Here is a 26,074-nt window from a genome sequence, read left to right on the forward strand (position 1 = left end):
CTTTTGTAAGAGAATTCAGCTGATGGCAGTTTGGTGAATCAAGGGGCATGGGCATGCACACCAGGGCGGATGCACTGTACATGTGAAGTGAGATTACTGGGGGAAGTGCACAAAGCAGAAGGGTCACTGGGGTATATGGGTCCCCATCCTCTAGCCATCCAAGGGAGGGACCCAGTACTCAGTAAGGAGCGGTTCTTGTATGACTGAGGCAGAACTTCTGAACCAGGGAAGGGGCCAGTTCAGCCACTGCTGCTAGAATAAGCTAGTGCACTCCTTTTTCTGAGCTAATTCAGACCTACCAAGCTGGATTATTGCTAAAACTACTGGAAGAGGATGTGATTGAGGTTACAGGGCCATCAGTTTTTCTCTCTTCACCTGTTACGGGAATTTTCAAGGTCAAAGACTGAAAGAGAAGTCTTTCCTTCCATCTGGACACTTAATATGTTTTCTGCCCCTAGTTTAGCTGCATAAATATGGTGACTGCCAAGTAGTGACATGGAAAATGAACATTCTTGTAAAGCAAAGGGCCAAATGCCTTGCTTTCAGAGTCGTACGCTATTTTTCCAAAGCTCACCCAGACAGACCTGTCAGCCCTTCTGATCACTCTCCATGGATCTGAGAACCTCACCTTAACTAACACTTGCTAAACCGCATGTTTGGAGTCACTTAGTGGATGACCTAGCCATCTCTTAACGTTTCCATAATTGTCACATGTCTTTATATCACATCGAAGATTATGTTCCAAGTCCTATTTTCTGGACGCATCTAATTAATTTTCATGAAATCCTGTAAAATAGAAAGGGATAGTGGTTATCTCATTATAGAAATGAGGTAACAGCCCAACGGTAGCAATCAGCTCACACACGGAGTTAATGATTCAGTCAGTAATACATCTCGGGTCGCCTGACATTGATTCAACATCGGTTAATATTAATGGTTCGTCCTCATGTGCATGGGAGGCTGGGTTCCCTAATCCCCACCACCTTTGCACAGACCATGTGGCCTGAGTAGATAAGCCCCTCCTTTGGGGGGTTGTTTAAAGTTCTACACAAAGGCTGTTGGTTTTAAAGGAGGCTTATTAGTAGAATCCAAGCACTGTCTGTGAACCACGCCTTTGATGTCATTTTACGGCAGTATCTCACATAGCACGCTACCCACTCTCCAAGACAGAATGATCCCCTTGTCAACCACCAAACCTGCTCCTCCCCTTCCATTCCCCATCCCAGTTTGCATCACCACCACAGCCCAGACGCCAAGAGAAAACCTGCAAGTCATCCCTCACTCCACACATTAGATCCATCAACAGGTTTCATTAACTCTCTCCCCAGATGCCTCCTCCATCCCCACCTCCCCTACCTGGTTAGTCTCTACCCCAGAGCCACTGTAGCAGCAGCCCGACTGGTGACCCTGCTTGCCCTTGTACCCACTGCAGAACATCATCTATTCAGCAGCCAAACAAATCTGATCATGTTACGCTCCTGTTAACAAGCTTTCCACGTGTGGCTTCCACAGCCTCAGGCTTTACCCTCTCTGCTCTCTGACTTCCTCTTGTACCGCTCCCCCTCTCATTTGCTCTGCTCTGGGAAGACTGCCTGGGCTTCAGACCCTCAAAAAGGCCACCCCTGTTGCCACGACAAGCCTCTAAACTTGCTTTTCCTTCTGCCTGAAAGGTTCTTCCCCTACCTCCTCGTGTGACTGACTCTTCATCATTTGGGGCCTATCTCCACTATCAGCTTCTGGGAGAGGTCTTCCCTGATCACCCCATCTCAAGCAGAGCCCTCATCCTAGCCCCAGTGCCTTGGCACTGTCCGTTTTAAACTCTTACACTTTTTTTTGCCTTCTATAGAGCCTATTAATATCTGAAATTCTGTTATTTGTAATAATTTGTCTGCCTGTCTAATTATTTGCCTGTCTCTCTTCCCCACAAGAAAATAACTAGAGGGAGAATTTGTTTAGCTACTGCTGTATCCACTAGAGCCTATTATAGTGCCTGCCGCATAGTAGGTACTCAATAATTATTTAATGGATTTATTTCAAGGGGAAGCTGCCAGAAAGATTAAAAAGGCCAGGTCTGTATGAGTAAGTAGGAACCATTTCCCTCCTCCTTGCTGGGCTGCAAGCAGAACCAAGGAGTCTGTAGCTTCGTGCTGTTCAAGGCGGTGATATGGGTGAAGACGATGTACCCATCCAAGTAGAGCAAGCTCCCTCACCGCTCCAGATTATTCATTTTTATTTTCTGGCTTAGCTCTTGCCTTTCTTAAAAGTGAAAATAAGCTGGCCTGGGGCTCAGGGCTTGCATACTCACTACAGCTTTTAGAAATAGAGGGCGAGGGAGTGGTGTGGACGGTCCAGGAGAGAGGTGATGACTTCAGGCATGTGACATCTCTGCAGCGCTGGAGCGGCATAGGCATGCAGTAGTCACACTGAAGGGGAGGCTGGACTCGCGTCTGTTACGTGGACTCTGTTTCTTTTGAGGGGTGAGCAGTGGAATTAACGGAGGGTCTGAGAGCCCGTGCTTGAGCATGTGGCCTCTTTCCCCACAGGTGGGTGAGGTACCCGCCTGCCTCGCCTCTGCCGGGACCCCCGGTAGCGATGGCCCCGCCCTGAGCGGGAGCCTGATCTGTCTCTCCTGCCGCGCAGCTCCATTCTGAACCTGCCTGGTGAGTCGACGCTGCGGCGGGACTTTCTGAGGCTCCAGCTGGCCAACAAGGAGCGGTCTGAGGCCCTGCGGCGGCAGCAGCTGGAGCAGCAGCAGCGGGAGAACGAGGAGCACAAGCGGCAGCTGCTGGCCGAGCGCCAGAAGCGCATCGAGGAGCAGAAAGAGCAGCGCCGGCGGCTGGAGGAGGTGAGGACGCGCTCGGCCGCCTTTGCGACCCGCCCCTTGTGGCTGCGGTCCCTTTCTGGGTGTCCGCCCGGGGTCCCGCCCGTGAGGTCAAGGCCATAGCCTGCTTGGAGCGCACACAGCTGAACTGCAAAGGAGGCTGCAGCCAGACGCTCTTACAGGCGGGGGACTTCCCTGCTGGGGGTGGTGTAACCTTGGTGTGGTCACATCAGGAAAGCAGGTGAAGGCTGCAGCCCCTTCAAGTCTTGCTCAGGTATCACCTTCTTAGTGAGGCTTCCTTGACCCCCTCACTTAAAATCGCAGCCCCTCTCTACATCATGTCCTGCTGCTCTTCCCTGCTTAATTTTTTTTATATAGCTCTTATCACCTTCACACGTGTGTACTTTTTTCTTTTTTTTTGCGGTACACGGGCCTCTCCCTGTTGTGGCCTCTCCCGTTGCGGAGCACAGGCTCCGGGCACGCAGGCTCAGCAGCCATGGCTCACGGGCCCAACCGCTCCGCGGCATGTGGGATTCTCCCGGACCAGGGCACGAACCCGCGTCCCCTGCATCGGCAGGCGGACTCTCAACCACTGCGCCACCAAGGAAGCCCCACACGTGTGTACTCTATGTACTTTCGTATATCTGTCTCTCCGCACTAGAATGTAAGCTCCCTGAGGATGGAAGATTCTCTCTTTTATCCCTGTGTATCTCTACATCGTGCATCTAGACAGTAGTGTCTAAAACAGTGCCCATCACACAGTAGACACCTCCTAAATATTTGTGGAATGAATGAACTAATATACAAGTGAATGAGTCAATGACCAAGAGGTGAAGTATAGGTGTTGACTAGACCACAGTGACCACAGTGAATAGGCAGAAAAGCGAGATGTCAAATATGGAAAAGCAGGGCCTGCCTATTGCTACTCCTTTGTTACTCCTCTGAACACTGAAGAAAGCATTTCCCGGGTCCTTCCACGCACGCCTTGGTACCCAGGGCCTGTCCCGTGGCTAGTGGGCAAGACTTGCCTTCACCAGTAGGTATGCTGTCATCTGTGTGGGAACCCGTAGTGCCAGCCACACTTTCCTGCATGGCTTACCCTGGGCCAGGCTCTCACCTGTGTGGTCTGACAGACGTTTATTAAAGCCTCTTTCCCAGAACTTTGGTCCAGGGCCTCCTTCCTCTGCCAGATAAATCAAAACCTCTAGACAGTTAGGAAACTGAGAGACCATAGCTGTTGGGGAAGTTGGATGGCAGACGAAAGCTTCACTAATGGCATGGTAATGGGGGAGTAAGTTTACAGTTCTCCCAAACACCATCTTGCCCCTCATTAACGGTTTACAGCAATTCATTTGCTCTGTCAGGTGGCCACTGCAGTTAGAGGGTGGTGAATTGCAGACTCCAGGAGCGGCTTGCTTTTTAAATCGTACATCCAGGTCCAGCCTTCCCGGATCAGTGAGGGCTTCCGTTCCAGTTTGCAATAAATCCCATCAACCTCATTATGTCCCTAGAGTATTAGTATGCAGACCGGCAGCAGTCATACCCAACAGTTACAATTATTGAGTGACTTCTGTGTGCTAAATACCAGGTGGGGTGCTTTGCTTACATCCAGGATGTCACCGCTGTCGTGGATTTGTGTATATCCATGATCTCTCGTGCAAAGTGTGCATATCTCCATTTAACAAAGAGGAAACTGAGGTTCAAAGAGGGGAAGAAATTGGTCCCACGTCACAGAGCCAGTACGTACAAAGCCAGGATTCACACCCAGGTCTCCCTTCTCCCAATGGCCATGCGGGCCCTGATGCACTAAGGGTAGATATGTAATCAGAGCCGTGAACTGTGATCCTCAGAATTGAACCTTATAAGCGTCTGCAAACAGCAGTAGGGAAATAAAGGACTTTCCAATCTAAGTAAGTAAGTCTAGGACGTTGTTGGAGTGACGAATGCTCAGCCCATAAAAGGTTTGAAGGTCACCTACCATCCTGTATTCTCAGAATTACACTATAGTAGACGGAGGCATTGTAGTGCTGAGGGGGCAGACGCCTTCAAAGGAGCAGGCAAAGGCAGGGTGAAGGGAGGTGGGTGGTAATTAGCCAGCTCTCAGAAGTAAGTACAAAGTGTAGGAGTGGAGGTGCCTGCCTCACCTCCGGTTACTCTCCTGGGCACAAATTGAAATTCTGACAGGTCCTTGCAGCTGTGCCTCGGTGTCATTGCCTTCCGCCCACCCAGGCCGGCTGCAGCCTCTTGTACTGGCCCCCAGCCCAGCGCTGCACCATTTCCTTCGGTCTCTTGGGTCTCCTGAGGACCACGTCCTCTGCTGTCTGGATCCAAGGCTTACTCCTTTTAACTTCTGATCAAACCTCTCTCCGCAGCCAGTACCATCTCAGGCTCTGCCCCCCAACCCTGCCTTTCCTGCTTCTTTCCTGATTTGTGGTTTATTCCTTCCAAGAGCATTTCCCGAGGCCCTCACCTCATTGGAGCATCATGCCCTGGAAATCTGGACCATTTGCCTTTCCCTTGTCTGGCTAATGAGCTCCTTGCCTGGTGATTTGCTACACTTAGTTTCAGGCTAAAAGCATTTACCAAGTAACCCTAGAAAATCCCCATTGTCATCCCATAAAACGTTTAACATACCAGAGAACGCAAACACGTGTACACAGACACACAAGCACACTCTTATATGAATTTCCTTTTTTTTCTTTTTTTAAATTTTAACACAAGAACTCTTGGCCTTTGAACCTAGATCCTTAGTTGGTACAGTCTTTTCAGAGGATGCATTGTATTGTTTTGGTTTTATTTTTTTAGATTTTCTTCCTCTTGTACCTGGTTTGATCTATTTAAACATTATATGTTTTTTTCATCAAGTTGCTCGAATAACAATTTCTAACAGTGAGGAAGCACTTAACCATAAGACAGGTACTCTGTTCAGTACTTCATGTGAATTGTCTCATTTAATCCTCACAAGAACCCCCAGTCTAAAGATAAAGCAACTGAGTCTCAGAGAGGTTAACAACTTGCTAACGGTCACGCAGCTTGAGACAAAACGAGGTTTCAAACCCAGCAGATTGGACTCCAGAGCCCAGCCACTGTCACCGCATCTGTCCTGCCTCTCCCCCGGCAAGCCAGAGTCAGTGTGCTTTTCCATAGTCTTCACCTGGCCTCTGCTTCTGTGGTCTTTTACACTGAGAATTTAAGGATTTCTGAGCAAGGTCAAAGAAGCTGCACTCAGCAGGTGCTCATCTTTGAGCTGGACTCTGACTCTCAGGCTCCCAGTCAGAGCTCCTGCCAAGGCCTCCTCGTGTCTGTTCTTTTGCCGCATTTTCTGGAGCCTCTATCTTGGATGTTTTCAGGCTCAGTGGGGCACAGGCATCCAGTGGGGCACACCCTCTATGTCCCCACCCCACGGGCACAGAAGGCGTGCATGGAGACACTTTGCTCTAGGCATCAATGTGCACGCGCCCTAGCTTCTCACCAGAAGCAGGAATGCTTGTGACCACAGGGCATCAAGAGATTTTACCCACTTTACCTTTTGATCCTTTATCTTGCCCCTATTGCACAATAGAGAAAAAAAGAAATACTGAATTCTCAGATGACTGTAAGTTCTGAACCCCTAAGTAATGACTGTCCCCGCCGCCCAGGATTCCTCTCCCGCCTCCGGTCCTGCTGGATCCCATCCACGTCTGCTGCCCTGGCAGGAACTTGCACTACATTGTCACGTAGAAGTAGTTAAAGCCCGTAGTTAGGCTTGTGAACTTCGCTTCATTGTGAGCCAGGTGGCCTTGTGTAGGCACCCTGGGAAATACATTCCTTTTCCAAATAAAGGCCCTTCAGACACCCCTTTGGTGACCCTAGGCTGTGTAGGTTGTAGCCTTTGACTTGCTCGGTGATCTCAGATGTCACCTCCAACCAGAGTTTCTAAGGAATCCCTGTATGCTCTTTGCTATTTATAGGCAACCATGTGGTTTTGGCTAGGTTCTAAACCAGAATCTGTATATTCTTAGAAGGACTTTGTACACTGAATGTAGTCATTTATCAGTTTCATGAAAAGGACGTGGCTTCAGGCCAATTAAATGCTAGGTACACGGCACCGCTTTTGACCAATGATAAAGTACAATTTATAACTAAGTTCCAAGAGTCTGATTAAATCCAGCTAAGATGAATAAGTCCATCAATAGTGAGAAAAAGTATATAGAAGGCTTCTTCTATTTTTATTCAGCTCGATAGAAGTTTCTGGCACTTGGCCTAGTCAATGCACAACTTGTTTTACTCTCCATCACAGAGTTAGGGTCCAGGAATCAGGACCCTGAGGTGCTGGGGCACCTACTCTGGTCATCTTTTCAGACCAACCTTGGGCAGAAGATTTGTGGTGATGCTTGATTCTGCTCAAGAGTTTTGAAATGATGTTAGTAATTACTATATATATTTTTCAACTTGCTGAGAGCTTTCTTTCTATACCTTCATTGTGGGGAGAGTATCTTTGAGTCACAGAAATGAGTCACATTGACCCCAGGAGCACGAACCTGCTCCATGGTAGCAAGTTTTATTCTTCGGAGAACTGTATTCAGTTCTTCAAGCCACCAAGATCTCATTTGGTGCCCTCAAGGCAATCATAACATCATCCAGTTGTAAAAACAACCAGCTCTAGCTGAAAGATATTATACTGCTTTGGTTCTATCACCAGAAAAAAAAAAGTTAAATACCACCAGTATCTTACTAGCCAGTAATAGTTGAGCACTGACGTTCAAAATGAGAGCCTGGAGTCTAAAATTCCCTATAAGCCTCTAGCTTTTTATTGTGAGTGACTGGGGCTTTTAAGGACGTTGGGATCAAGTGTCTGTTTAAGTGTATGGTAGAATTAAAACTTTTGTCCTATTCCTACTGGCAGTCACTTGACAAATTTAGTGGATGCATAGCTCCACTCTGCGGACAGCCATGCTGGACCCTGGGAATGGTCTGCCCTTGTGAAGACGAGATCTGTGAGGATGACAGGCATTCAGCAAATAATCACCCAAATAACCATTTTCACCATCATTGCCAGACTGCTGTGGTGGAAAAGAATGGCGCACTAGGGGAGCAGACCACGGGGCTGGGAGCCTAGGCGGGCGTGGAGGCCTGTCGGTCAGCGTTCAGCTGAAGGCGGTGAGGGGCATGCGGGGGTGCTAGGCAGGGAAGCCAAGGCACTGTGTTGCTGGGCTTCGTAAGCCTGGTTAAGGAATTTCATATTTTGTTCTAAGAATAGTGGGAAGTCATTGATATGTTTCAACCAAGGGGATATGATCAGATCTTCTGGGGGGTTTTTTGTTGTTTTTCTTTTTTATGTAACCCTATTTTTCTTACTTTGTATTGGAGTATAGTTGATTTATAATGTTGTGTTAGTTTCAGGTGTACAGCAAAGTGAATCAGTTATACATATACACATTTCCACTCTTTTTTTTTTTTTAGATTCTTTTCCCATGTAGGCCATTACAGAGTATTGAGTAGAGGTCCCTGTGCTATACAGCAGGTTCTTATTCGTTATCTATTTTATATACAGTAGTGTGTATACGTCAATCCCAATCTCCCATTTTATCCTTCCCGCCCCATCCCTTGGTAACCATAAGTTTGTTTTGTACATCCATGACTGTATTTTTGTTTTGTAAATAAGTTCATTTGTGCCCTTTTCTTTAGAGTCTACATATAAGCGATATCATATGATATTTGTCTTTCTGTCAGATCTGCGTTTTTGAAATGAAACTTGGGCTGCAGGGAAAGTGGTTGGAAGGAAGCAAGAGTGGATAGGAGAGACCAGTTAGCCCAGGCCAGAGAGGGTGGTGCTTTAGGTGGATGGTGGTTGGGTGGGGATTGAGGAAAGTGGGCACGTTTGAGAGAGATGGAGCCTATAGAACATGCAGGATGTGGTGGTTGATCAGATGTCTTCCATGAAGGAGCACAGGTGGTCACAGAAGGTTCTCCGATGTCAGGTTGGAGCGTCCAGGTGGAGGGCCAGGTTTGGGAGCAGTAGGATAAGATCAGTTTGGAATGTAGTGAGTTAAAGCTGCCTATGAGGCAGCCAGTGGTGATGCCATGGATGCAGTTGGATTATATAGTTAGAGCCAGAGAAGAGGGGTTGAGGATGGGAAGAAAAATGGGAATTACTGGTTTATGGTCATGGAAGTAGACATCGAGAGGAGGAACTAATCTAGTTCCTCTAGAGAGTCTAGGAACTAGACTCTCTGAGAACTAGAGTAGGGGAGGAGAAGCAAGCAGAGAAGACTAATAAGGACGTAGGAGAGTTGAATGTTGTTGCAGAGAAAACTGCATATTCAAGCAGATGATGGAGTTACAGGACCAGCTCTGCAGAACGCTGCCCAGAGGAGTAGGCCAACAGCAGCCCTTCGTTTCAGTGACAAAGAAGACATTTGAAAGGTAGTTTTAGTGTAGTAATCTCTAGAAATGTATCTGTTTCATCTCTGCTTTGGAGAGAAGGAAGCAACCTGCTCGGGAAGTCAGAAGGTCTAGATCTGAGGGCCACCGTGCACCACCTGCCTGCCTGGGCATCTCCCTAAGTCTCCCCAGAGCCCCGCTTCCTAAGCTCTATGAGGAGGCTTCTAAGAAAGCTTGTTCCCACCACCAAAGTTGTTCTGAGGATTAACCAGGAAAATGGATGTGAAAGACCTAGCTTTGTCAACCGCCAAGAGCTAGACAGATCTCGCTTTCAACTGACTTGTCAAATCCAGGTTAAACGTGACTGACAGGACCCACTCGTGCTTCCGTTTGGAGAACTTTTCCTACTTACATGCTCATCCATTGTGGTCAGCTTTGCTCACATCATCTCTCAGTATTCACTTTCACTCAGGGTGACCAGGCCAGTTTCACAGAAGCTGTGGCAGCTGGAGCCCAAATGCAGAAAAGCCACTGGTGGGTATGGTTACTCTTTGGGACCTAAGTAGTTTCTCCCAGGTGCTTTCAGACCAAAAAGGGGAAAAGGGGGATCAAGGGGAAACTGCAGAAGAGTCAGTGAGCAACAGAGCATTTGGGGAAATTCTGCTGAGAGTAGTATTTTGGCTGACGTTATCTTCCTTATTAGATGTAAGTTCTTTAACTTTCCTGTGCCTCAGTTTCCTCGTCTGTAAAACTAGAAATAACAGTAGCATTTACCTCCCAGGGCTATTGTAAGGATTAAATGAGTCAATTCATAGAAAGCCTTAGGATAGCAGCAACACTTAGAACATACTCAGTAAATATTAGTTGTTAGTATTGTTGGAGTGGGTGCCTTTGGCTGAAGTCCGAGGTATAATTTCCAAAAGTTTACTCTTTTACATGCGGCAGTAAAACCTTCTTGAATTTATTAAAATAAATGTACCAACAGGTAAACTTTTATTCAGACCTTGGAAAGCATATTTGTTTATAATACTAGTAGGGATTTGGTTATGTCATCAAGAGAAAAAAAATATATCCAGTTTTTAAGTGGCTGGCTAGCAGATTAGTGTAGGGGCAAAGCACACCGGCTTTGAAGCTGTGGAGACCAAGGCTTAATCCTAGCTACGTGACCTAGGGCAAATTACTTGCCCTCTCTGACCCTCAGCTTCCTCATATACACAATCAAGATACTGTTTACTTGGCAGAATTGTTGTAGGGTAAATGTAGTCATAGGTACGGAAGGCTTGGCACAGTGCCTGACAGAAGAACAGACTGACATTGGTGGGTGAATATTTTATTGTTATTGCAATAACAATATTGCAAACAAAACAAAATGGTGATTTTAACGTTGTTAGGTTTTTGTTTCATTTTAAGGGTTTTCTGAATAGATGGCATTTCCCATTGCCTGTCTTCCTTCATTCTCTAAGGTACCTTCCCTGTTTACTTTTCCATCCCTTTTTGAGGGCTCTTCTCTGAGAGCCCTCTTGTTCTTGTCTTGCTGGGGTGTGCATCTACTGTCAACATAGCTAGCAGTCCTGGCCTTCCAGCATAGGGAGGCAGCCCATTCTTCATCCTTCTGGATGCACCTCATCTTATAGGATCAGCTGCCACCTGCCTCATCTTATAGGATCAGCTGCCACCTTGAAAGGTCTCCTCCTCCCAGCCAAGCCTCAGAGGACCCTCCACTGGGGAAACTCTGCTTTTTGATGGATGCTCTCATCAGTATTTCTTGTTGTCACTTCCCACACTGTGTAATTATGATCCCATCGTCGCCACCAGTGGCTGCATCAAGTCTCACATCCTACCAGCATCTAAACAAAACCCCTAAGAAGGTAGAGCTCTTATGATGCCTGGAGAGTAAGCTTCTGGGCACCTGGGACACAGCACCTTGGGAGTGACCCTTTCTCCAGGAAGGTAGAAACAAGACAGTCAAGGGTACAGTAAGAGATTGCCTAGGTTTGAATCCCGGCTCTGCCACTTACTGCCTTTGTGATCTTGGGCAAGACATGACTTCTCTATGCCTCCGTTTGCTCATTTATAAAATGGGAGAGTAACAGTTTCCAGGATTAAATGTTTCTACATACAAAGCACTTAGAACAGTAGCTGGCACCAAGTACCTGCATAATCAAGAAAAGAGTTGCCCATAAGAGGAACATCTTTCTTTCCCATCATCTGCCTGCTGTGGCCGCCCTTAGTCATTTCTTTTCCAGGTGAGGGCTCACAGCTGACTGCGGCTTGAGCAGGCAGGAGACAGGGGATGCTGCGTTCCCATGCACAGGCCACACTCCCAGGCCCTCAGCTGGAAGAAAACACCGTGAACAAGAATAACTCTCCCATTTCAGGGCCTGGAGTGTTAATTTGTTGGCACTGCTGAGAAGCAGCCTTTAATTCACTTAATCATTAACTGTAGGCATCCTAATGAGTCCTGCGAGCGGCATCCGCTGGTCGGGGCCAGAGCAGCTCTTTCTTCCTGGATGCTGTTAGCATAGGCACCAAGATTGAATGCTTACTAGCTGGGCTTTTTTTTTTTTTTTAAATAACATCTTTATTGGAGCATAATTGCTTTACAATGGTGTGTTAGTTTCCACTGTATAAAGTGAATCAGCTATACGTATACATATATCCCCATATCCCCTCCCTCTTGTGTCTCCCTCCCACCCTCCCTATCCCACCCCTCTAGGTGGTCACAAAGCACTGAGCTGATCTCCCTGTGCTACCTGGGCTTTTTGCTCTGTTATTTCAATAACTGAACAGAAATTATGAAATTATGAAACAGATGGGAGCCAGGCTGGCAAAGTGGATGCTTACTGTCCAGGGCAGGGCCTGCCCACGGCCTCTGACGAGGTCCGCATCGGGCACGCGTGTAATTCACACACGTGCTTCAAGAGGTCGTGCGGTTTGCATGGATGTATGGAACCCTGCTTCCCAGTGGATCCCAGTAAGGTTCCCTGTTCTAACTTACCTGCCATGCTTGCAGGAGTCTGGCTTTGTCCGCTTGGTCACCTGGGTCCTGTGATGGAAGGGGCTTCCTGCCCAGGTGAGGAGGTTGGGCTGAAAATCCTGTACTGCAGCCTAAAATGCTACTGATATTTGAAATCCTTTTGCTCAGACCCCTTTCTACACTTTCAAGGAATGGGAAGGACATGCTAGTATTTTATATTTATAGCATTTCATACTGGAAGAAAAAAACAGCATTAGGCAGGTTCTGGCCCTGGGTGTATGTAGGGCAGCTTAGGTGGATGTCACTTTTAAGTGACAGTGAGGAATGGGCATTACAACTGCCTTCAGTTGTCTGGGATCTTCATGGAATCTCTTTTATTACATCCAGTCTGCATCTCTTATGTTACACCATCATTATTCTTAGCTGTTCCCAACCATAGAACTACGATAACAAAATAGTTTCACAGAAAGTACTATTTCGCATGACATTTAAATCAAATTGTTTTCATTTCACTCTTGTTTTCTTCAGTCAATGAATGGTTTCATGGAATCCTAGAGGTTGAGGAACATAAGAGACCTCAAAAGTGGTCTAAGCCAATTCTTCTCTCAGAGCAAGAATCCCTTTGACAATACTCCTCACAGACATGTAACCTGTTTAACATATTATCTCTGCTTATACTTTTAGAGGCTTGAGGCAGCCTATTCTATTTTTGAACAACTCCTACTGTTAGAAAATGTATCCTGTTATTGATTCAAGTCCTTGTGCTATCCCTGCATTAATACAAATTATACCAAACAAAACTAAAATGCCTTCCACCTAAGCCCCAGAAATGGTTGAAGGCAATGATAGTGTTCTTGCCCAAATGTCACCAGTTCCTGCAACCTTGCTATATATGATGTAATTTAGAATCTTCACCATCATCCCAGATGTGTGGGAGTGGTCCTCTCTGTAGACATTGTATTAATAAACTGGTTTATAATGGGCTTGTTTTCATAGGACTCAATGTGAAAGTCTCATATTAAGTCTTCAGAACAATGGCAGAAGGAATTTGAGAGTTACATCTGCACTAGACTTTTACACTAACCTACAGAGTCATAGGTGCTCAGGATGTCCATTGGGCCATCTTGCTCCTCTATATGATACCCAGGAAAACCAACCATTCTCCCCAGGGAAACTGCAGCTCAGAGGTAAGCTCATAAATAATCACTCTGACTAGCATCCAAGGAAGAGGCAGGACCAGAATTCTTCCTGAAGCCTCCTCACAGCTCAGCCTGTTTAGAACTTTCTTTCCCTGTACTACCTGCATAAAGACTAGCTTGGCCCACATGTACCCAGACAGTGCTTAGCCTTGGGGCTGCCTAGTGATCAAAAGTTGGCTAGGGAGCCCAAAAGAAGAGTCTCATTTAAGCTGTTCATTTTCCAGGAAAGCTCTGAACGGGTGGGTTGGATGGTTTATCTTTTTGTTGTTGTTGTTGTTATTTACAGTTCCAGCTCATTTTTTTTAACATCTTTATTGGAGTATAATTGCTTTACAACGATGTGTTAGTTTCTGCTGTATAACAAAATGAATCAGTTAAACATATACATATGTTCCCATATCTCTTCCCTCTTGCGTCTGGATGGTTTATCTTTAATAGTGTAAAGTACATGTAAAAAGAAAAGAATGAGGTATATCTAGCTGGTCTAGTTTTCTCAGTGGTTCTCTGATTACTGTTTCTGTGAGGAAAAGACAGGTAACAAAGTGAAGGTAGAGGGGAAAATGGCCACTTGAAAAAGCATTAATAAAACATCCTTCACTTTGTATATAGACATCTCAACCATAGATGTCTTTCAAATCCATAGAGGCAGCATGGCAAGAGCCAGATGCAGAGTATCGTTCTGGCTTTGCACTTACCAACTGAGTGAACTTGGGCAAGATATTGGCCTGTGTGTGCCTTGGTTTCCTTATCTGTCGAGTGGGGATAATGATGGCAGTAAACGCCCAAAGGGTTGTGATAAGAACTAAATGAGTTACTATGAGCGAAGGGCTTAGGACAGTGCCTGGCATCGTAGGAGGCACTACCCAACTGTTTGTTCTTATCATGAATAATTATTATTCATTTTTGTGATTCTGATTACTTTGTAGTGAATTCAGAGGTGCCAGACTGCTTGACCATCATTCTCATTCTCGTCCTCCCTATAAAAAAAAGGCTTGGAATCCCAGTGTTAGTTGCAAGGAATCATACCCTTGCCCTGCAGTGGGTGGTATGCAATGGTCTTTCCAAAGCTGAAACTTTCACAGATGTTAAAATGGGCAAATGGGATACCCAGAAGCTTGAATGCCTCTTGTCACAAGTATAGCTCCTGCAAAACTTATACAGAACAGTCCTATTTAAGTGAGGGGGCATGTGTGCTGTGCAGTCGATTCGAGAGACCACGCTGGGGCCTTTCATTTCGAATGTCTTTGAACAGAGAGAGCCCCTGTGTCAAGGGGAAGGTTTGAGGTACTTCCCAAGGAGCCTGACTTGATCCTGCACTGGCTGCTGTGCTGTCCTCTGGAGGCCCACTCTGGTCTTCCACAGTCAGTGGGGTCTCCTCTCACCACTTCCAGGAAGTCACCCAGGATGAAAAGAAGCAGAGCTCTCCAAGAACAAGCCAGAATTCTGCTTCACTTCCCTTCTCACTCTGAATTGTTAGTTGATCTTTGCTTTGCGATGTAGCATATTCTTGCTTAGACTCTTAGAAGGAACAGACTTGTAAGATCACCTAATCTTCCCCCTCATTGAAGGTTTGGGTTAAGGTGACTCATTCAAGGTCATACAGCCTTCACTCATCCATTAAACGAATATTTGTTGAGACTGTGTGGTATGGTCTGCAGTGTTTGTATCAGTGGCAGAGCAGGACTGGAATCTAATCCTACATTTTCTGATCCAGTGTTCTGTCCCTCAGGTCCTGTGGCCTCTCATACCTACTCCCCTCCCCCAGTGATATGTCACTTTGCAGCTGTGGGATATTAATTCCCAAATGTGAATGTTACCTTTGAGTCTGTATAATAGGAAACACAATGTGTGTAAAAGATAGAAGGGCCCAAAACCTTTACACAAAGGCAACTAGCCTTGTTTTCCCCAAATCTACCAGAATGTTTTAAGAATCAAACTCAGATTCAACCTGAACATTCAGCAAGTAGAAAAAAGCAGCAGAGTATCCTATCTGGATCGGATGCCTCTCCAATTGATAGAATACTCTGCCAGGTACTAGGGACTGGGGGGATAGTAGGGCACAGAGTGCTCCACCATTTTCCAGCCGTGTGACATGGAACAGTATACTTCTCTGAGCTTCAATTTGCTTATCTGTAAAATGGGAATGATAGCAATAAACGTCAGAGTCACATCGTGGAATTTAATGAACTGAAGCATGTAAATCACCCAGCTCAGCAAATACCTGGCACACATAGACAGTGCCTGTTATGGTGATTTGTATTCATTCCATGATTTCCCTCAACTTGTTATGTGGCCACTGACAAGGAGTTGAACCTTCCTGAAAGTCTCTAAATGAGGGAAATAAAGAAAATGACATTTGCATCACCCAACAGGGCTAATGTGAGGCTCCAATTAGAATAATATAGAATGAAATACTTCTTTGGGTAAAAAAAAAAAAAAAAAAAAAAAAAAAACAGAAAAACGAAAAAAGAACACCATACACACAGATTACAACCCTGTGCTTTTCCCAAAGATCCTGTATCCTTAGAATGATGGGTGAGCTGTATTTAGCCATATTTGCTCTGGTCCATGATACAGAGTTTTAGATTAGATAGGAGATTGGGCTAACTTTCCCTGTAGGTCCCAGCCAGTTCTAGACATGTTACTGTAGTTCAGTTTAACCACTTCTCCAACGAGAGGGTGTGGTAGCATCAGAGCAAATTGATCCCCACTTCTGCGAAAATGACATTAACCACATGCTCCGCTGACAGACACAGAGGTGGCATCTTCATGAGTTTAAAGAACCGAAGGACAAGTCTACACTTTCTCATTTATCTCCATTTTGATCTTCCCAAGGGAGATTTTGAGGTTTCAAAAGACATGGAGGGCCAAGCTATTGTTTGCCTGTGTATACCCTTCTTTATGACTTTTTTTCATTCCAAAAAGATGCTTTAAGGTGGCTTACAAAGATTAATGCAGAAACTAAAATAAAATAAACAAGAAAAATAAAGTAGAAAGGAGCAATAGAGTTGAAGAGAAAAGCAAGAAGAAGCCAGGGTAGGGTCAGTTCATAGAACGCCTATACAACGTGGTGTCTGGGTGCCAGAGGTGGGCCCCCGTCTGACTCTGAAAGTCTTAGCAGCTAAGGAAAGAGGCAGTCTTGAATGGGTCAAGATTCATGTTGTCCAGATTAGAGTGGACCCATTGCTCAGGCAAGCTTTCCGAGATCATTGAAAACCCGTGCACTCACCTGGGAGTGGTTGAATAGTGCTAGGAATAACGTCTGAGTTATTTATATGAATAAACTCAGCACTTCTTAGCTTTTTTCCACTCTTCTCATAATACTGTAAAATGCAATTCATATTCTAACAGATCATCAAAGTCACTTCTACGGGGCCAGAGCACCCTGGTGCAGTACACACCTTTCTACTGGTTAAACTTAATCCAAAAAGAACATTTAAAGGAATAAAAGGAAAGAAGGAGCAACTTCATGGCCTTTGTGATGAACACCCATGTGTATTATTTCTCACAACTTTAATGCAATTTGAACAGTTAAGGGCCAAGATAATATGCCCTTGAAGAGCTGAAGGGGACAGGATTATTTCCTCTATTAAAATGAACATACTTGAAAGTACAGCCACACAGCCTTCACCTGGCCGTGGCCTGAGGGGAGCACCCACTGGGGAAGATAAAAACTGTCCTAAAAGGATCATTCTTTAGGAACACCAGTAGAAGGCAAAGGGACAAAAAGACCCCTATGATCTACTCCATAGATCAAGGCAACAATGATTTTAGCCTGGAAAAGTTTCAGAGTAGGTATTATCAGTCATTCCCCAACCAGAAAAAAAATTAAGAAACTTGTAAGAACCTATTGAATGTCTAGTTTTATGTGCTGTAATTTTTGGAGATGGCTCCAAGAAGATGTGGATGAAAATATACTTCTAGGCAGTTCAGTATATTTGGGGTGGGGGAGTGGGGAGTTCCTGCTGAGAGTTTAGAGTAGTTGGTTTAAGCTATTCTTTTTTGACAGAACCACTGTCATCTTTATGCATAACTCAGTGACATTTAGAAATTTTTTTTGAAAGTTCTTTCGGTAATTATTTGCGCTGTGGGTTTTATCTTATTTTATTTATTTATTTATGCATTTATTTTTTTTGGCCACTCTGCGCGGCATATGGCATCTTAGTTCCCCGACCAGGGATCGAACCCGGGCCCCCTGCATTGGAAGCTTGGAGTCCTAACCACTGGACTGCCAGGGAAGTCCCTAGAAAAATTTTTATTTCTTCCCTTTTCTACTCCGTCCAGCTTAGACTTCTATTCCCTTATTTTCTTTTCCTGCCTTTCTCTAAGATGGAAAATAAATCCCATGCCAGTGCCAATCGTGGGTGGCTCTCTTTTTAGAAAAACATTCCAAGCCTTGTCTATGCTCAGCATAAAAGAATATTCTGGGCCGGGAGGGCGTCAAAGGGTGAAGGGGTGGTCTGAGGTTCTGCGAGCCTTTCTCCTCTTCTCTTGCTGCCCCATCTATAGTATATAAAACAACAAACATCAGTGGTATCAGGCCCTTTATGGGATATAGTGGGAGGTAAAAACCAGAGTAGAGCAGAGACCCTGCCCACGATCTAGATCGCAGAATAGATGAGACATTTCAAATAACCATAACATAAGGCATGGTGTGCTATAAGCACTGATAGGAAGGGAAATGTACCCCCCCCTGAAAAAAAATTAGGATGGTACTGAATTGTCTGCTTTTGCCACAAGTTTCTTACTCGGTTCAATTGAACAAAATCTCTGCACCTGCCAGGTGCCAGGCCCCCCATGAGGGGCTGGTGGGTCCAGTGGGGGTCAAGCACAGGCCTTGCTCTCAGATTGCTACTTCTAGCAAGAGTCATCAGAGCTTTGTAAAGGTGTCTGCTTGAGACCAGGGACTTGGTCTTTCTCTGACATGTTTTGATATGTCCCCTCAAACAGTCCCACAGCCAGGAGGAGAGAGAGCAAACAATTTTCCTGGAAAGGTGATTAACATTGAGGCACAGCAGCTAGGAATTGGCAAGGTGCCTTCCGCAAGGTTGGGGAAGTGATTTATTTTTCCAGCCTCACCACAGGAACCAAGGCCCTGGCAGATGCCTCCATGCCTTAGCAGCAGCTGATCCAGATGAGATCATTATTAATTATTAGTCACTTTAGAGTGTCTTTTTCAGAAACTACAGAGTTCTTGGGAAGCCCAGACTCTCCTGAGTTGCAGTCAACACTATGTACACTTTGCACGGGGACCTGAGTGGCCTGTAATTATAAAACAGTATTGATTCCTGGAAAGGGGGTTGAAAATGTACAAATCCTTCACATAAAAATCAGCTAAATCTTCAAAAGCCTTGATTATATTTTTTCCTCAAGAAGGAGACTGATGGTGGGAGTAAAAAACTTGAAATGTTAGCTAAATTAGGGCTGTTTCCTGCCAGGAGCCAGATCTGTACACATAATTATTTTATTCTCTGTGCTGGCATTGATTCACTTTGGTTGAGTGTTGGAAATATCTCTGTTTTGGGTCTGTAATCCAAATTATTCAGTCAGTTCCTATGATGATGTTTTCTATTCGCATCTTCCTGTATTATTTTTCTGTAAAACAAATAATCACATGTCTGGAACTCGACTCATCCCTGCCCCCCAGCACACCCCTCATTCCCATCCCTAAACTTGTATGTCACACCACCTGCCATGCTCCTGGGCCAGAAACTTCACTCACCACTCACCCTCACACACCCCATAGTCACCAAATTCTGCCCGTTTTATTTTTGGCCTAATTCTAATTTCTGCCTCTAGGTTGGCGTCCACTACAGTCCTGTTGGAATGACTGGAAATCCGGATAGTTTTTAGTTTTTCTTCCTTTTGGCTGAGTCTCAGCAGCAATGACGAACATGGATTCTCCAGCTGCCTTTGCTTAGCTCATGGGTGCCCTGTCATTTTCTGTCTGGATCCATAGAATGGCCTCACATTGCATTTTCAGCTTCTAGTGCCGTCCATCCCGTGGCGCATAGGAGCCCCCTTGAAAATGCAGGTTTGGTCATGGCATTTGATGGCATATAGTCTTCCAGCGGCTCCCCATTGCCTACAATCTAAGATGGACAAACAATTCTTGATCTGGAAGTGATAGACATTGAGTTTCAAAAGATGCAGTTTATCTCCCAAGCCTCAGAGACTGTTGGAAGAGAGCGGGTCTGGAGGATTGCAGGCACCAGCCACATCAGGAAGGCCACCTCATTCGTGGGCTTCTTTGGCACTTTGACTATCTGTGGTTGGTTTAGCTGGGCTTGGGACAGAGAGTTTTTGTACTAGAAAGCTGTTTCCCAGGTTTTATAGAGCTAACTTCTCAGTGAGATACAGTCACGGTCCGTTTTAGTTTGGATACCTCATGCTTCCTCAGCAAGGCAGTGAAGTGCTGTTGAGACTGTTACAGGAGAATGGACCCTCTGATCGCCCCTCCAAACCTTGTATTTGAGGAAGAAGAAATCCTAATGCCAGTACGGGGCTCCAACACAAAGGGCCTGCAACATTTCTCAAAAGAGGCACTACTGGCATGTGGTACGGGGAAACACTTTGTAATGTATGAGTGTCCCACATATGCCAGATGCTCCAAGGATTGGGGAATGGTACCATCCCTACCTAGGAAACCTTGGCTCCTGTCACTACTCCTAAGATATTCTCCTTACTGAGAATATAATGAAGGACTGGATTAATTATGATCTGTCACTCCTGTTCCCTCTTCATCTTCTGTATTGATTGAGTTCAGACTGGAGTCACATTGCCTGTCTTTGAAATCAAGCTCCACCACTTACTGAGTATGACCTTGAATGTGGGCATGACCTCGGACAACTACTTAATCTCTCTGTGCCTCTGTTTTCTCATTTAAAATAGGAGATAGTAGTATTAATAACACCTACCTGAAAAGATTTTTGTACAGATGAAATAGGATAAAGCATGAAAGGTGCTTGCCATGACGTCCACTTTCAGAGACATAATGATTGTATGAGATGATGGTGGCTCCTGAACTTAACATCGTACTTGAGTGACAAGTTGAAATCGACACTTAAAAGTGACTGCCCCAAAAAAGAAAGGCAGCAGGGTCTATCAGAAAGTGGAGTGACCAGGTGGGAGTCAGTAGATTCTGTTTTGTCCACAGTCACAGTTACTGTGTGGCCTTGAACACGTCACTTCCCTTCTCTGGTGTTTCCTTTTTTTTTTTTTTTTCCGGTACGCGGGCCTCACACTGTTGTGGCCTCTCCCGTTGTGGAGCACAGGCTCCGGACGCGCAGGCTCAGTGGCCATGGCTCACGGGCCCAGCCACTCCGCGGCATGTGGGATCTTCCCGGACCGGGACACGAGCCCGTGTCGCCTGCATCAGCAGGTGGACTCTCAACCACTGCGCCACCAGGGAAGCCCCTGGTGTTTGCTTTTTTGATCTATGATACATTTGCCCTACGTGGTGTCCAAAAGACTGAATGGCATGAGCATTGCGAATGTGCTTTAAAGCCTGTAGCATCTCACAAACAGTTTGATGATATATAATAAGTAACTGATTATACATCGGTGTTCTACCTACCCCTGATTTGGAAACCCTCATCAGTCAACTGGGAGGACGCATTGAATGGGAACTTCTTGGGAGGCGTATAAACCTGGGGAGCCCACCTGCGTGGTAAACACTGAATTGCCCTCTATCAGTCCATCCTGGCCAATGCGTCCCCCAATGGCATAGGCGAGGAGCCTTCAGGCATGCAGGCATCTCGTTAAGAGCTCACAGCCACGGTCCTGCAGCTCTCCCTGCTGGCTTCCAGACACCCTTCGCCACTGCCCGTTCCCTTCACGGTTGTCTGCTTGTCGCCCCACAGCAACAGAGGCGAGAGAAGGAGCTGCGGAAGCAGCAGGAGAGGGAGCAGCGGCGTCACTATGAGGAACAGATGCGCCGGGAGGAGGAGCGGAGACGCGCGGAGCACGAGCAGGTACAGCCGGGGCCCCCCAGGCGACCCCGCGGGAGCGCCAGCACCAGCCGCCTCTGGGCTGTGGGTCACCTGCTCTTAGGTCTGCTCAGGTTAAGCAGGTTTTTACTCTTTCTCAAGCAACTATTCTCACCTATTCAAGAAGTCAAACGCACAACCTTGGCAAAGCCCACTCACTCGACCTGGCTTCCTCCCCAGGCCGAAGTCCCCTGACGCACCTGGATCTCGCGATTTTCCCAACCCTGGGCATCTACTTTGAAAGTAGCACTGGAGCGTGATAAACAAGCCAAGTGCTCCTCTTTCATCGCTTCAGAAGAGCTTTTCTGCTCAGGCAACTCTGGTCTCCAGGACTTGGAGCCATCGATGCAGGCCCTTTCTCTCTTTGTTAGACTCTCATTCTGACGGTGCAGTGACACTGCAAGATGGTTCCGTTACAAAGGCAGTGCGTGATGGCACGCAACCATTATTTTACCCCTGCTGCTTGCACAGGAGCCTCTGAACTTTATAGCATTGTTAATTTCAGGTAGCCCCTAAAGAGGGAAGCTGCCATGAAAAGTTTTAAAATAGAGCTCGGTTCTCCAAACCAAAGAGTAACCGCAAAGCACCGAGCCATCTCAATCCGCTGCAGTTGCAGGTCGAGGGCTTGTGCTTTTGACTGCATTGAAACGCTTTTGCTTCGGTGCGGGGTACCTTTGCTGTTTAGTGAGGAGGTGTCTGGGTATTTTTTTCCCTTCCTTCCTTCCACACTTCACTTGGCAGCTCTTGTCACCTTTGAAATTACCGGTTCTTTTTCTCTCTCTCTTTCTCTCGTTGTGTTCCTCTGAATTCTCTGCCACCTACCTCTCCAGGAGTACATCAGGCGACAGTTAGAGGAGGAGCAGAGACAGTTAGAGATCTTGCAGCAGCAGCTACTGCATGAACAAGCTCTACTTCTGGTAATGGGAAAGCCAAGGCAGCTGACCTGCTCTGTGTTCATCGCGCACGTGTGTGTGTGTGTGTGTGTGTGTGTGTGTGTGTGTGTGTGTGTGTGTGTGTGTGTGTGTGTGTGTGTGTGTGTGTGTGTGTGTGTGTGTTCTCCTCTAACATGCCAGTCAGGAAGGAGGGGATCCTCCAAGCCTCATGGACCTGGAAAATCTCCTAAAACTTAATTCGTTTCCTGACCCAGTGTGCTGAGTCAATATGTTTAATATACTTGTTATGCATTCTTTATTAACTCCAGCTACTTGTGAAACTTTAACATGAATCCAACCTTATAATAAGTTCAGACTGTTTTTGAGACCCACTGTGTTTATTGCAGAGTAATGTTTGAGGTCATTTGCAACATGCTGGAATACAATCACAGCAAAGCACCCCTCTTCCATAAGAACCCGTTCAGCTCTGTAGTCATATTTCATTTGCAGGCTATTAGTTTTACCCTTACGATGGGAACATTTTGTGTTCCCTGCTCAGGCGGCTTCTACTTGAAGTACTTTTTATTATTATTATTGCACTGCTCTCCAAATGAGCTTCTTGGTGTATCTTTTTTTTAACTGAACTTTTTATTCAGTGGCACTGTGATATTTTTTTAGCCTACATGGTTTTTGCTAATGGTTTCGTTGGTCCAAGTTTTGTTAAACAAAAGATGATTTAGGCAGTATCTTTAGGTACTTATTTCGTTTTGTACTTAATTGTACATGTTTGAATGATTTAATTACTAAACCAGGAAGTGGACGGTTCCTTATAGGGGTTGCGTGCTGACCATCCAAATGTCCTCGTTATTGCCACTTTCTTGGTTACAATTCATCAAGGGCAAGTCACTTTGCAAAGGGTGGTATTCTGTAGGGGTTGCCATTAAAACAATAGTGTTTTCATTAAATGCCACATTCTGTGCAGATGCTAACCCAAGGCTGTAGTTTATCTCTATGGCATATCCTGATGTCCTCTTGTGGTTCTGTTGGTATTAAGGTCCTTTGTTATTTATCATCTCTTTTGGTTCCATTGCATGCTTCACTGGTACTGGCCAATGGTTTCTGTATGGTGATTTAGCCTTTTCTTTGTTCTTCTTTCCTGATCTGGACAGGAATATAAGCGTAAACAGTTGGAAGAACAGAGACAAGCAGAAAGACTACAGAGACAGCTAAAGCAAGAGAGAGACTACTTGGTTTCCCTTCAGCATCAGCGGCAGGAGCAGAGGCCTGTGGAGAAGAAGCCACTGTACCATTACAAAGAAGGGATGAGTCCTAGTGAGAAACCAGCGTGGGCCAAGGAGGTAAGTCAGCAAGCAAGTACAGCCTGTACCTATGCTGTACTGGGGAAATTGGCCATAGTGAGTTTCTCCAGTAGAAATAGAGAGTTAAACAAGTGCTACAAAGTTGGAAAATAATTCATTATGAGACACACATGCTTTGCTTTGGGAAGAACTGTAACATTATTTCTCTACCTTAATCCATTTGTTCTTTTTTTTGTAAGTAACAACAGGAAGTAGAAAATCCTTTTCCTTATTGGAATCCAATTGAGTTTGTGACAGGAGGATTTTTAGTGACTTTTTCATGGAAGAATATGACTTAAGACTTAAGGAATTCTAGGTAGGATCATTTCCTATCCATACCTAGACCCTAAAAGTGATCATTAGTATTGTCACTAACATTCCATGTTCTGTGGTAACAGTGAACACACAGTTGGACCCAGACTTGTGATTATGGTTCACTTACCGGGTCAGAGGTCATTTATATTTCTTTTGCAAATACTTTCAAAGTAATGGTCCTTCATTTGCTTAACTACTAGACTAAGAAAGAATTTTCAGGAACTTGACTCTGTGATGAGCTATTTAAAAATCTCATTACAAATTATTTGAATAGTAGGAAAAAAAAAGGTGGTAACCAAATGAGTAAGGAAAACAAACAAAATAATAACTCTCGCCAAGATCAACAACCCTTCCAGGAAGTCACTGTGTCATCTCATATGCCTGACACCCTGGTTTTCAGTTCTGTCATTAATGTGGCAACTAATGATTTCCTTTATTTTCTTGTGAGCATAACTAGTCATTTGAAAGGGTGATTTATATTACTCTGCATTTTCTTCTAGTATCTTCAGATATTTATAGCTAGAGCTTATTTCAAGTTATCTAGACTACAATATTCCAGAACCTGATTTCTTATGTAAGATCCTATTTGTATAATTTTTAATTTTCTGCTCTATCTTACATATGTATAGAAAATGCTTGAAATTATGTTGTCCTAACGCTAATAATGGCTGTTTATGGGAAGTAGAAACTATAGAGTTTTTTTCTTTAAACTTTTTAATACTTTTATGTATTTATGTTTAAATCCTTTATAATGATTTTAGACTATTTTTACAAAACTAATAACTTTTAAAACTTAAAAACTAAATCTGTAGAGAAAAGTCATTCAGTGTCAAGAACGTTTTTGATCACTTTCCCTTAGAGTCTATGAATGCAATTTGTATTTACCTATGTCTGTAACAACTGCCTCTTTCTCCCAGGTCAGTAATTCAATTTTGTGATCCTACTCCCAGGTACAGCACCAGCCCCTTAATAACCCACCTGTTCTTCCAGCTAAGCACAATCACTATGCTGTTAAACAGCAGCTGATGTGGTTCCTGGCTAGCAGAGATGTGTCACCTTCCTCCACTGCTAAACCATTCTTTAGCCACATCAAGCTGAAACCCTCAGCTAAGCCAGACTCACAGCTCATGATCATGGCAGGTATTGAGAGGCTGAAAAACTAGCCTCTCCTAAGCTAATGCCAGTAGCACCTGCAGAAATTAATGATTCCAGATCAAGACCCCTGTTTGAGCATCGCTCATGGAAGAAAGATGGACCAGCTTATCCTATTAGACTTGGTCTTGAAGAGCAACTGAAGCCTCAGGGAGCCTCAAGGACCACAGTGAGATCAACAAAGCGATCTCGCTTCCAAAGATGTAGCCCAACTCAAGAGTCAGGACTTAAGGTCATTTATGTGTCCTCTCCCAGCATCTCCAAAGTGATGAGCCCCCAGTTATCCATTACAGCAAGTAAGGAGGGCCTTAGAGACTCATGTGTACCTCGGGGCAGGAGGGGCATGAATTCATGCATCCATACAAGTACCTTGACTCCTCTAAGAAGTGCTACATCACTGAATGACCTCTCTTTGGTGCATGACCACCTGACCTTCAGTGCTCCCAGCCCCAAGCATGAGTTTAGGAAACGGACACCAACAGATCCCATTGGAGAAGACCATGATGCCTTGCAAAGCATACCAGAATTTCTTCTGTCCCTTGTGCAGCTCCCTCATGCACAAATGTACCAGAAAAGGGGGGAAAACATAAAGCAGTTTCCACTTCCTTCTTTCCACCTCTACCCAGCATGTGTTGATTTGAACTTAAACATTTTGACTTTATTATTTTCTAATTGCTATTTGTCCTCATCATTAAATTTCCTGGCCTGTCCTCTCTCTTCAGAACGAATTCACAGTTCCCAAGCTTTGAGAAGCCATGCCGTTCCTGGAGGCAAATCTTTGCAGATATCATCAGGGCAGTTTTGTAGACCTCTTAATTCCCCTGTGCTTCTCAGCCAGGCTCCTAGCAGTAAAGGAAACATAGCCAGTGGGAGTGCAGACAGCATGGCTGTATCATCAAGCACACCCGATGTGAGGTTCCCGGGCCATCCTAAGTCTGGGCCACATCTGGTGGGTGACATCTTCCAAGGTCCCTGGCTTCCTGACAGCTGGAGTTCTTCCTTTGGGCTTCATGGACTTTTAGACATGTG

General features: G+C 45.3%; 1 protein-coding gene across 5 annotated transcripts in view; it reads left to right on the plus strand.

Annotated features, from left to right (window-relative positions):
• Window positions 1–26,074, plus strand: part of TNIK (TRAF2 and NCK interacting kinase) — a 418,711-nt gene that overhangs the window by 320,955 nt on the left and 71,682 nt on the right. For all 5 annotated transcript variants that reach the window (XM_082624735.1, XM_082624739.1, XM_082624737.1 and 2 more), the window contains exons 12-14: window positions 2,641–2,845; window positions 21,223–21,333; window positions 23,390–23,578. In XM_082624735.1, the coding sequence (XP_082480861.1) occupies window positions 2,641–2,845; window positions 21,223–21,333; window positions 23,390–23,578 (505 nt within the window). The remainder of the gene's footprint in view (window positions 1–2,640; window positions 2,846–21,222; window positions 21,334–23,389; window positions 23,579–26,074) is intronic.

This window comes from Mesoplodon mirus, assembly GCF_964341445.2.
Source record: "Mesoplodon mirus genome assembly, chromosome: 6".
Classification (NCBI taxonomy): Eukaryota; Metazoa; Chordata; class Mammalia; order Artiodactyla; family Ziphiidae; genus Mesoplodon; species Mesoplodon mirus.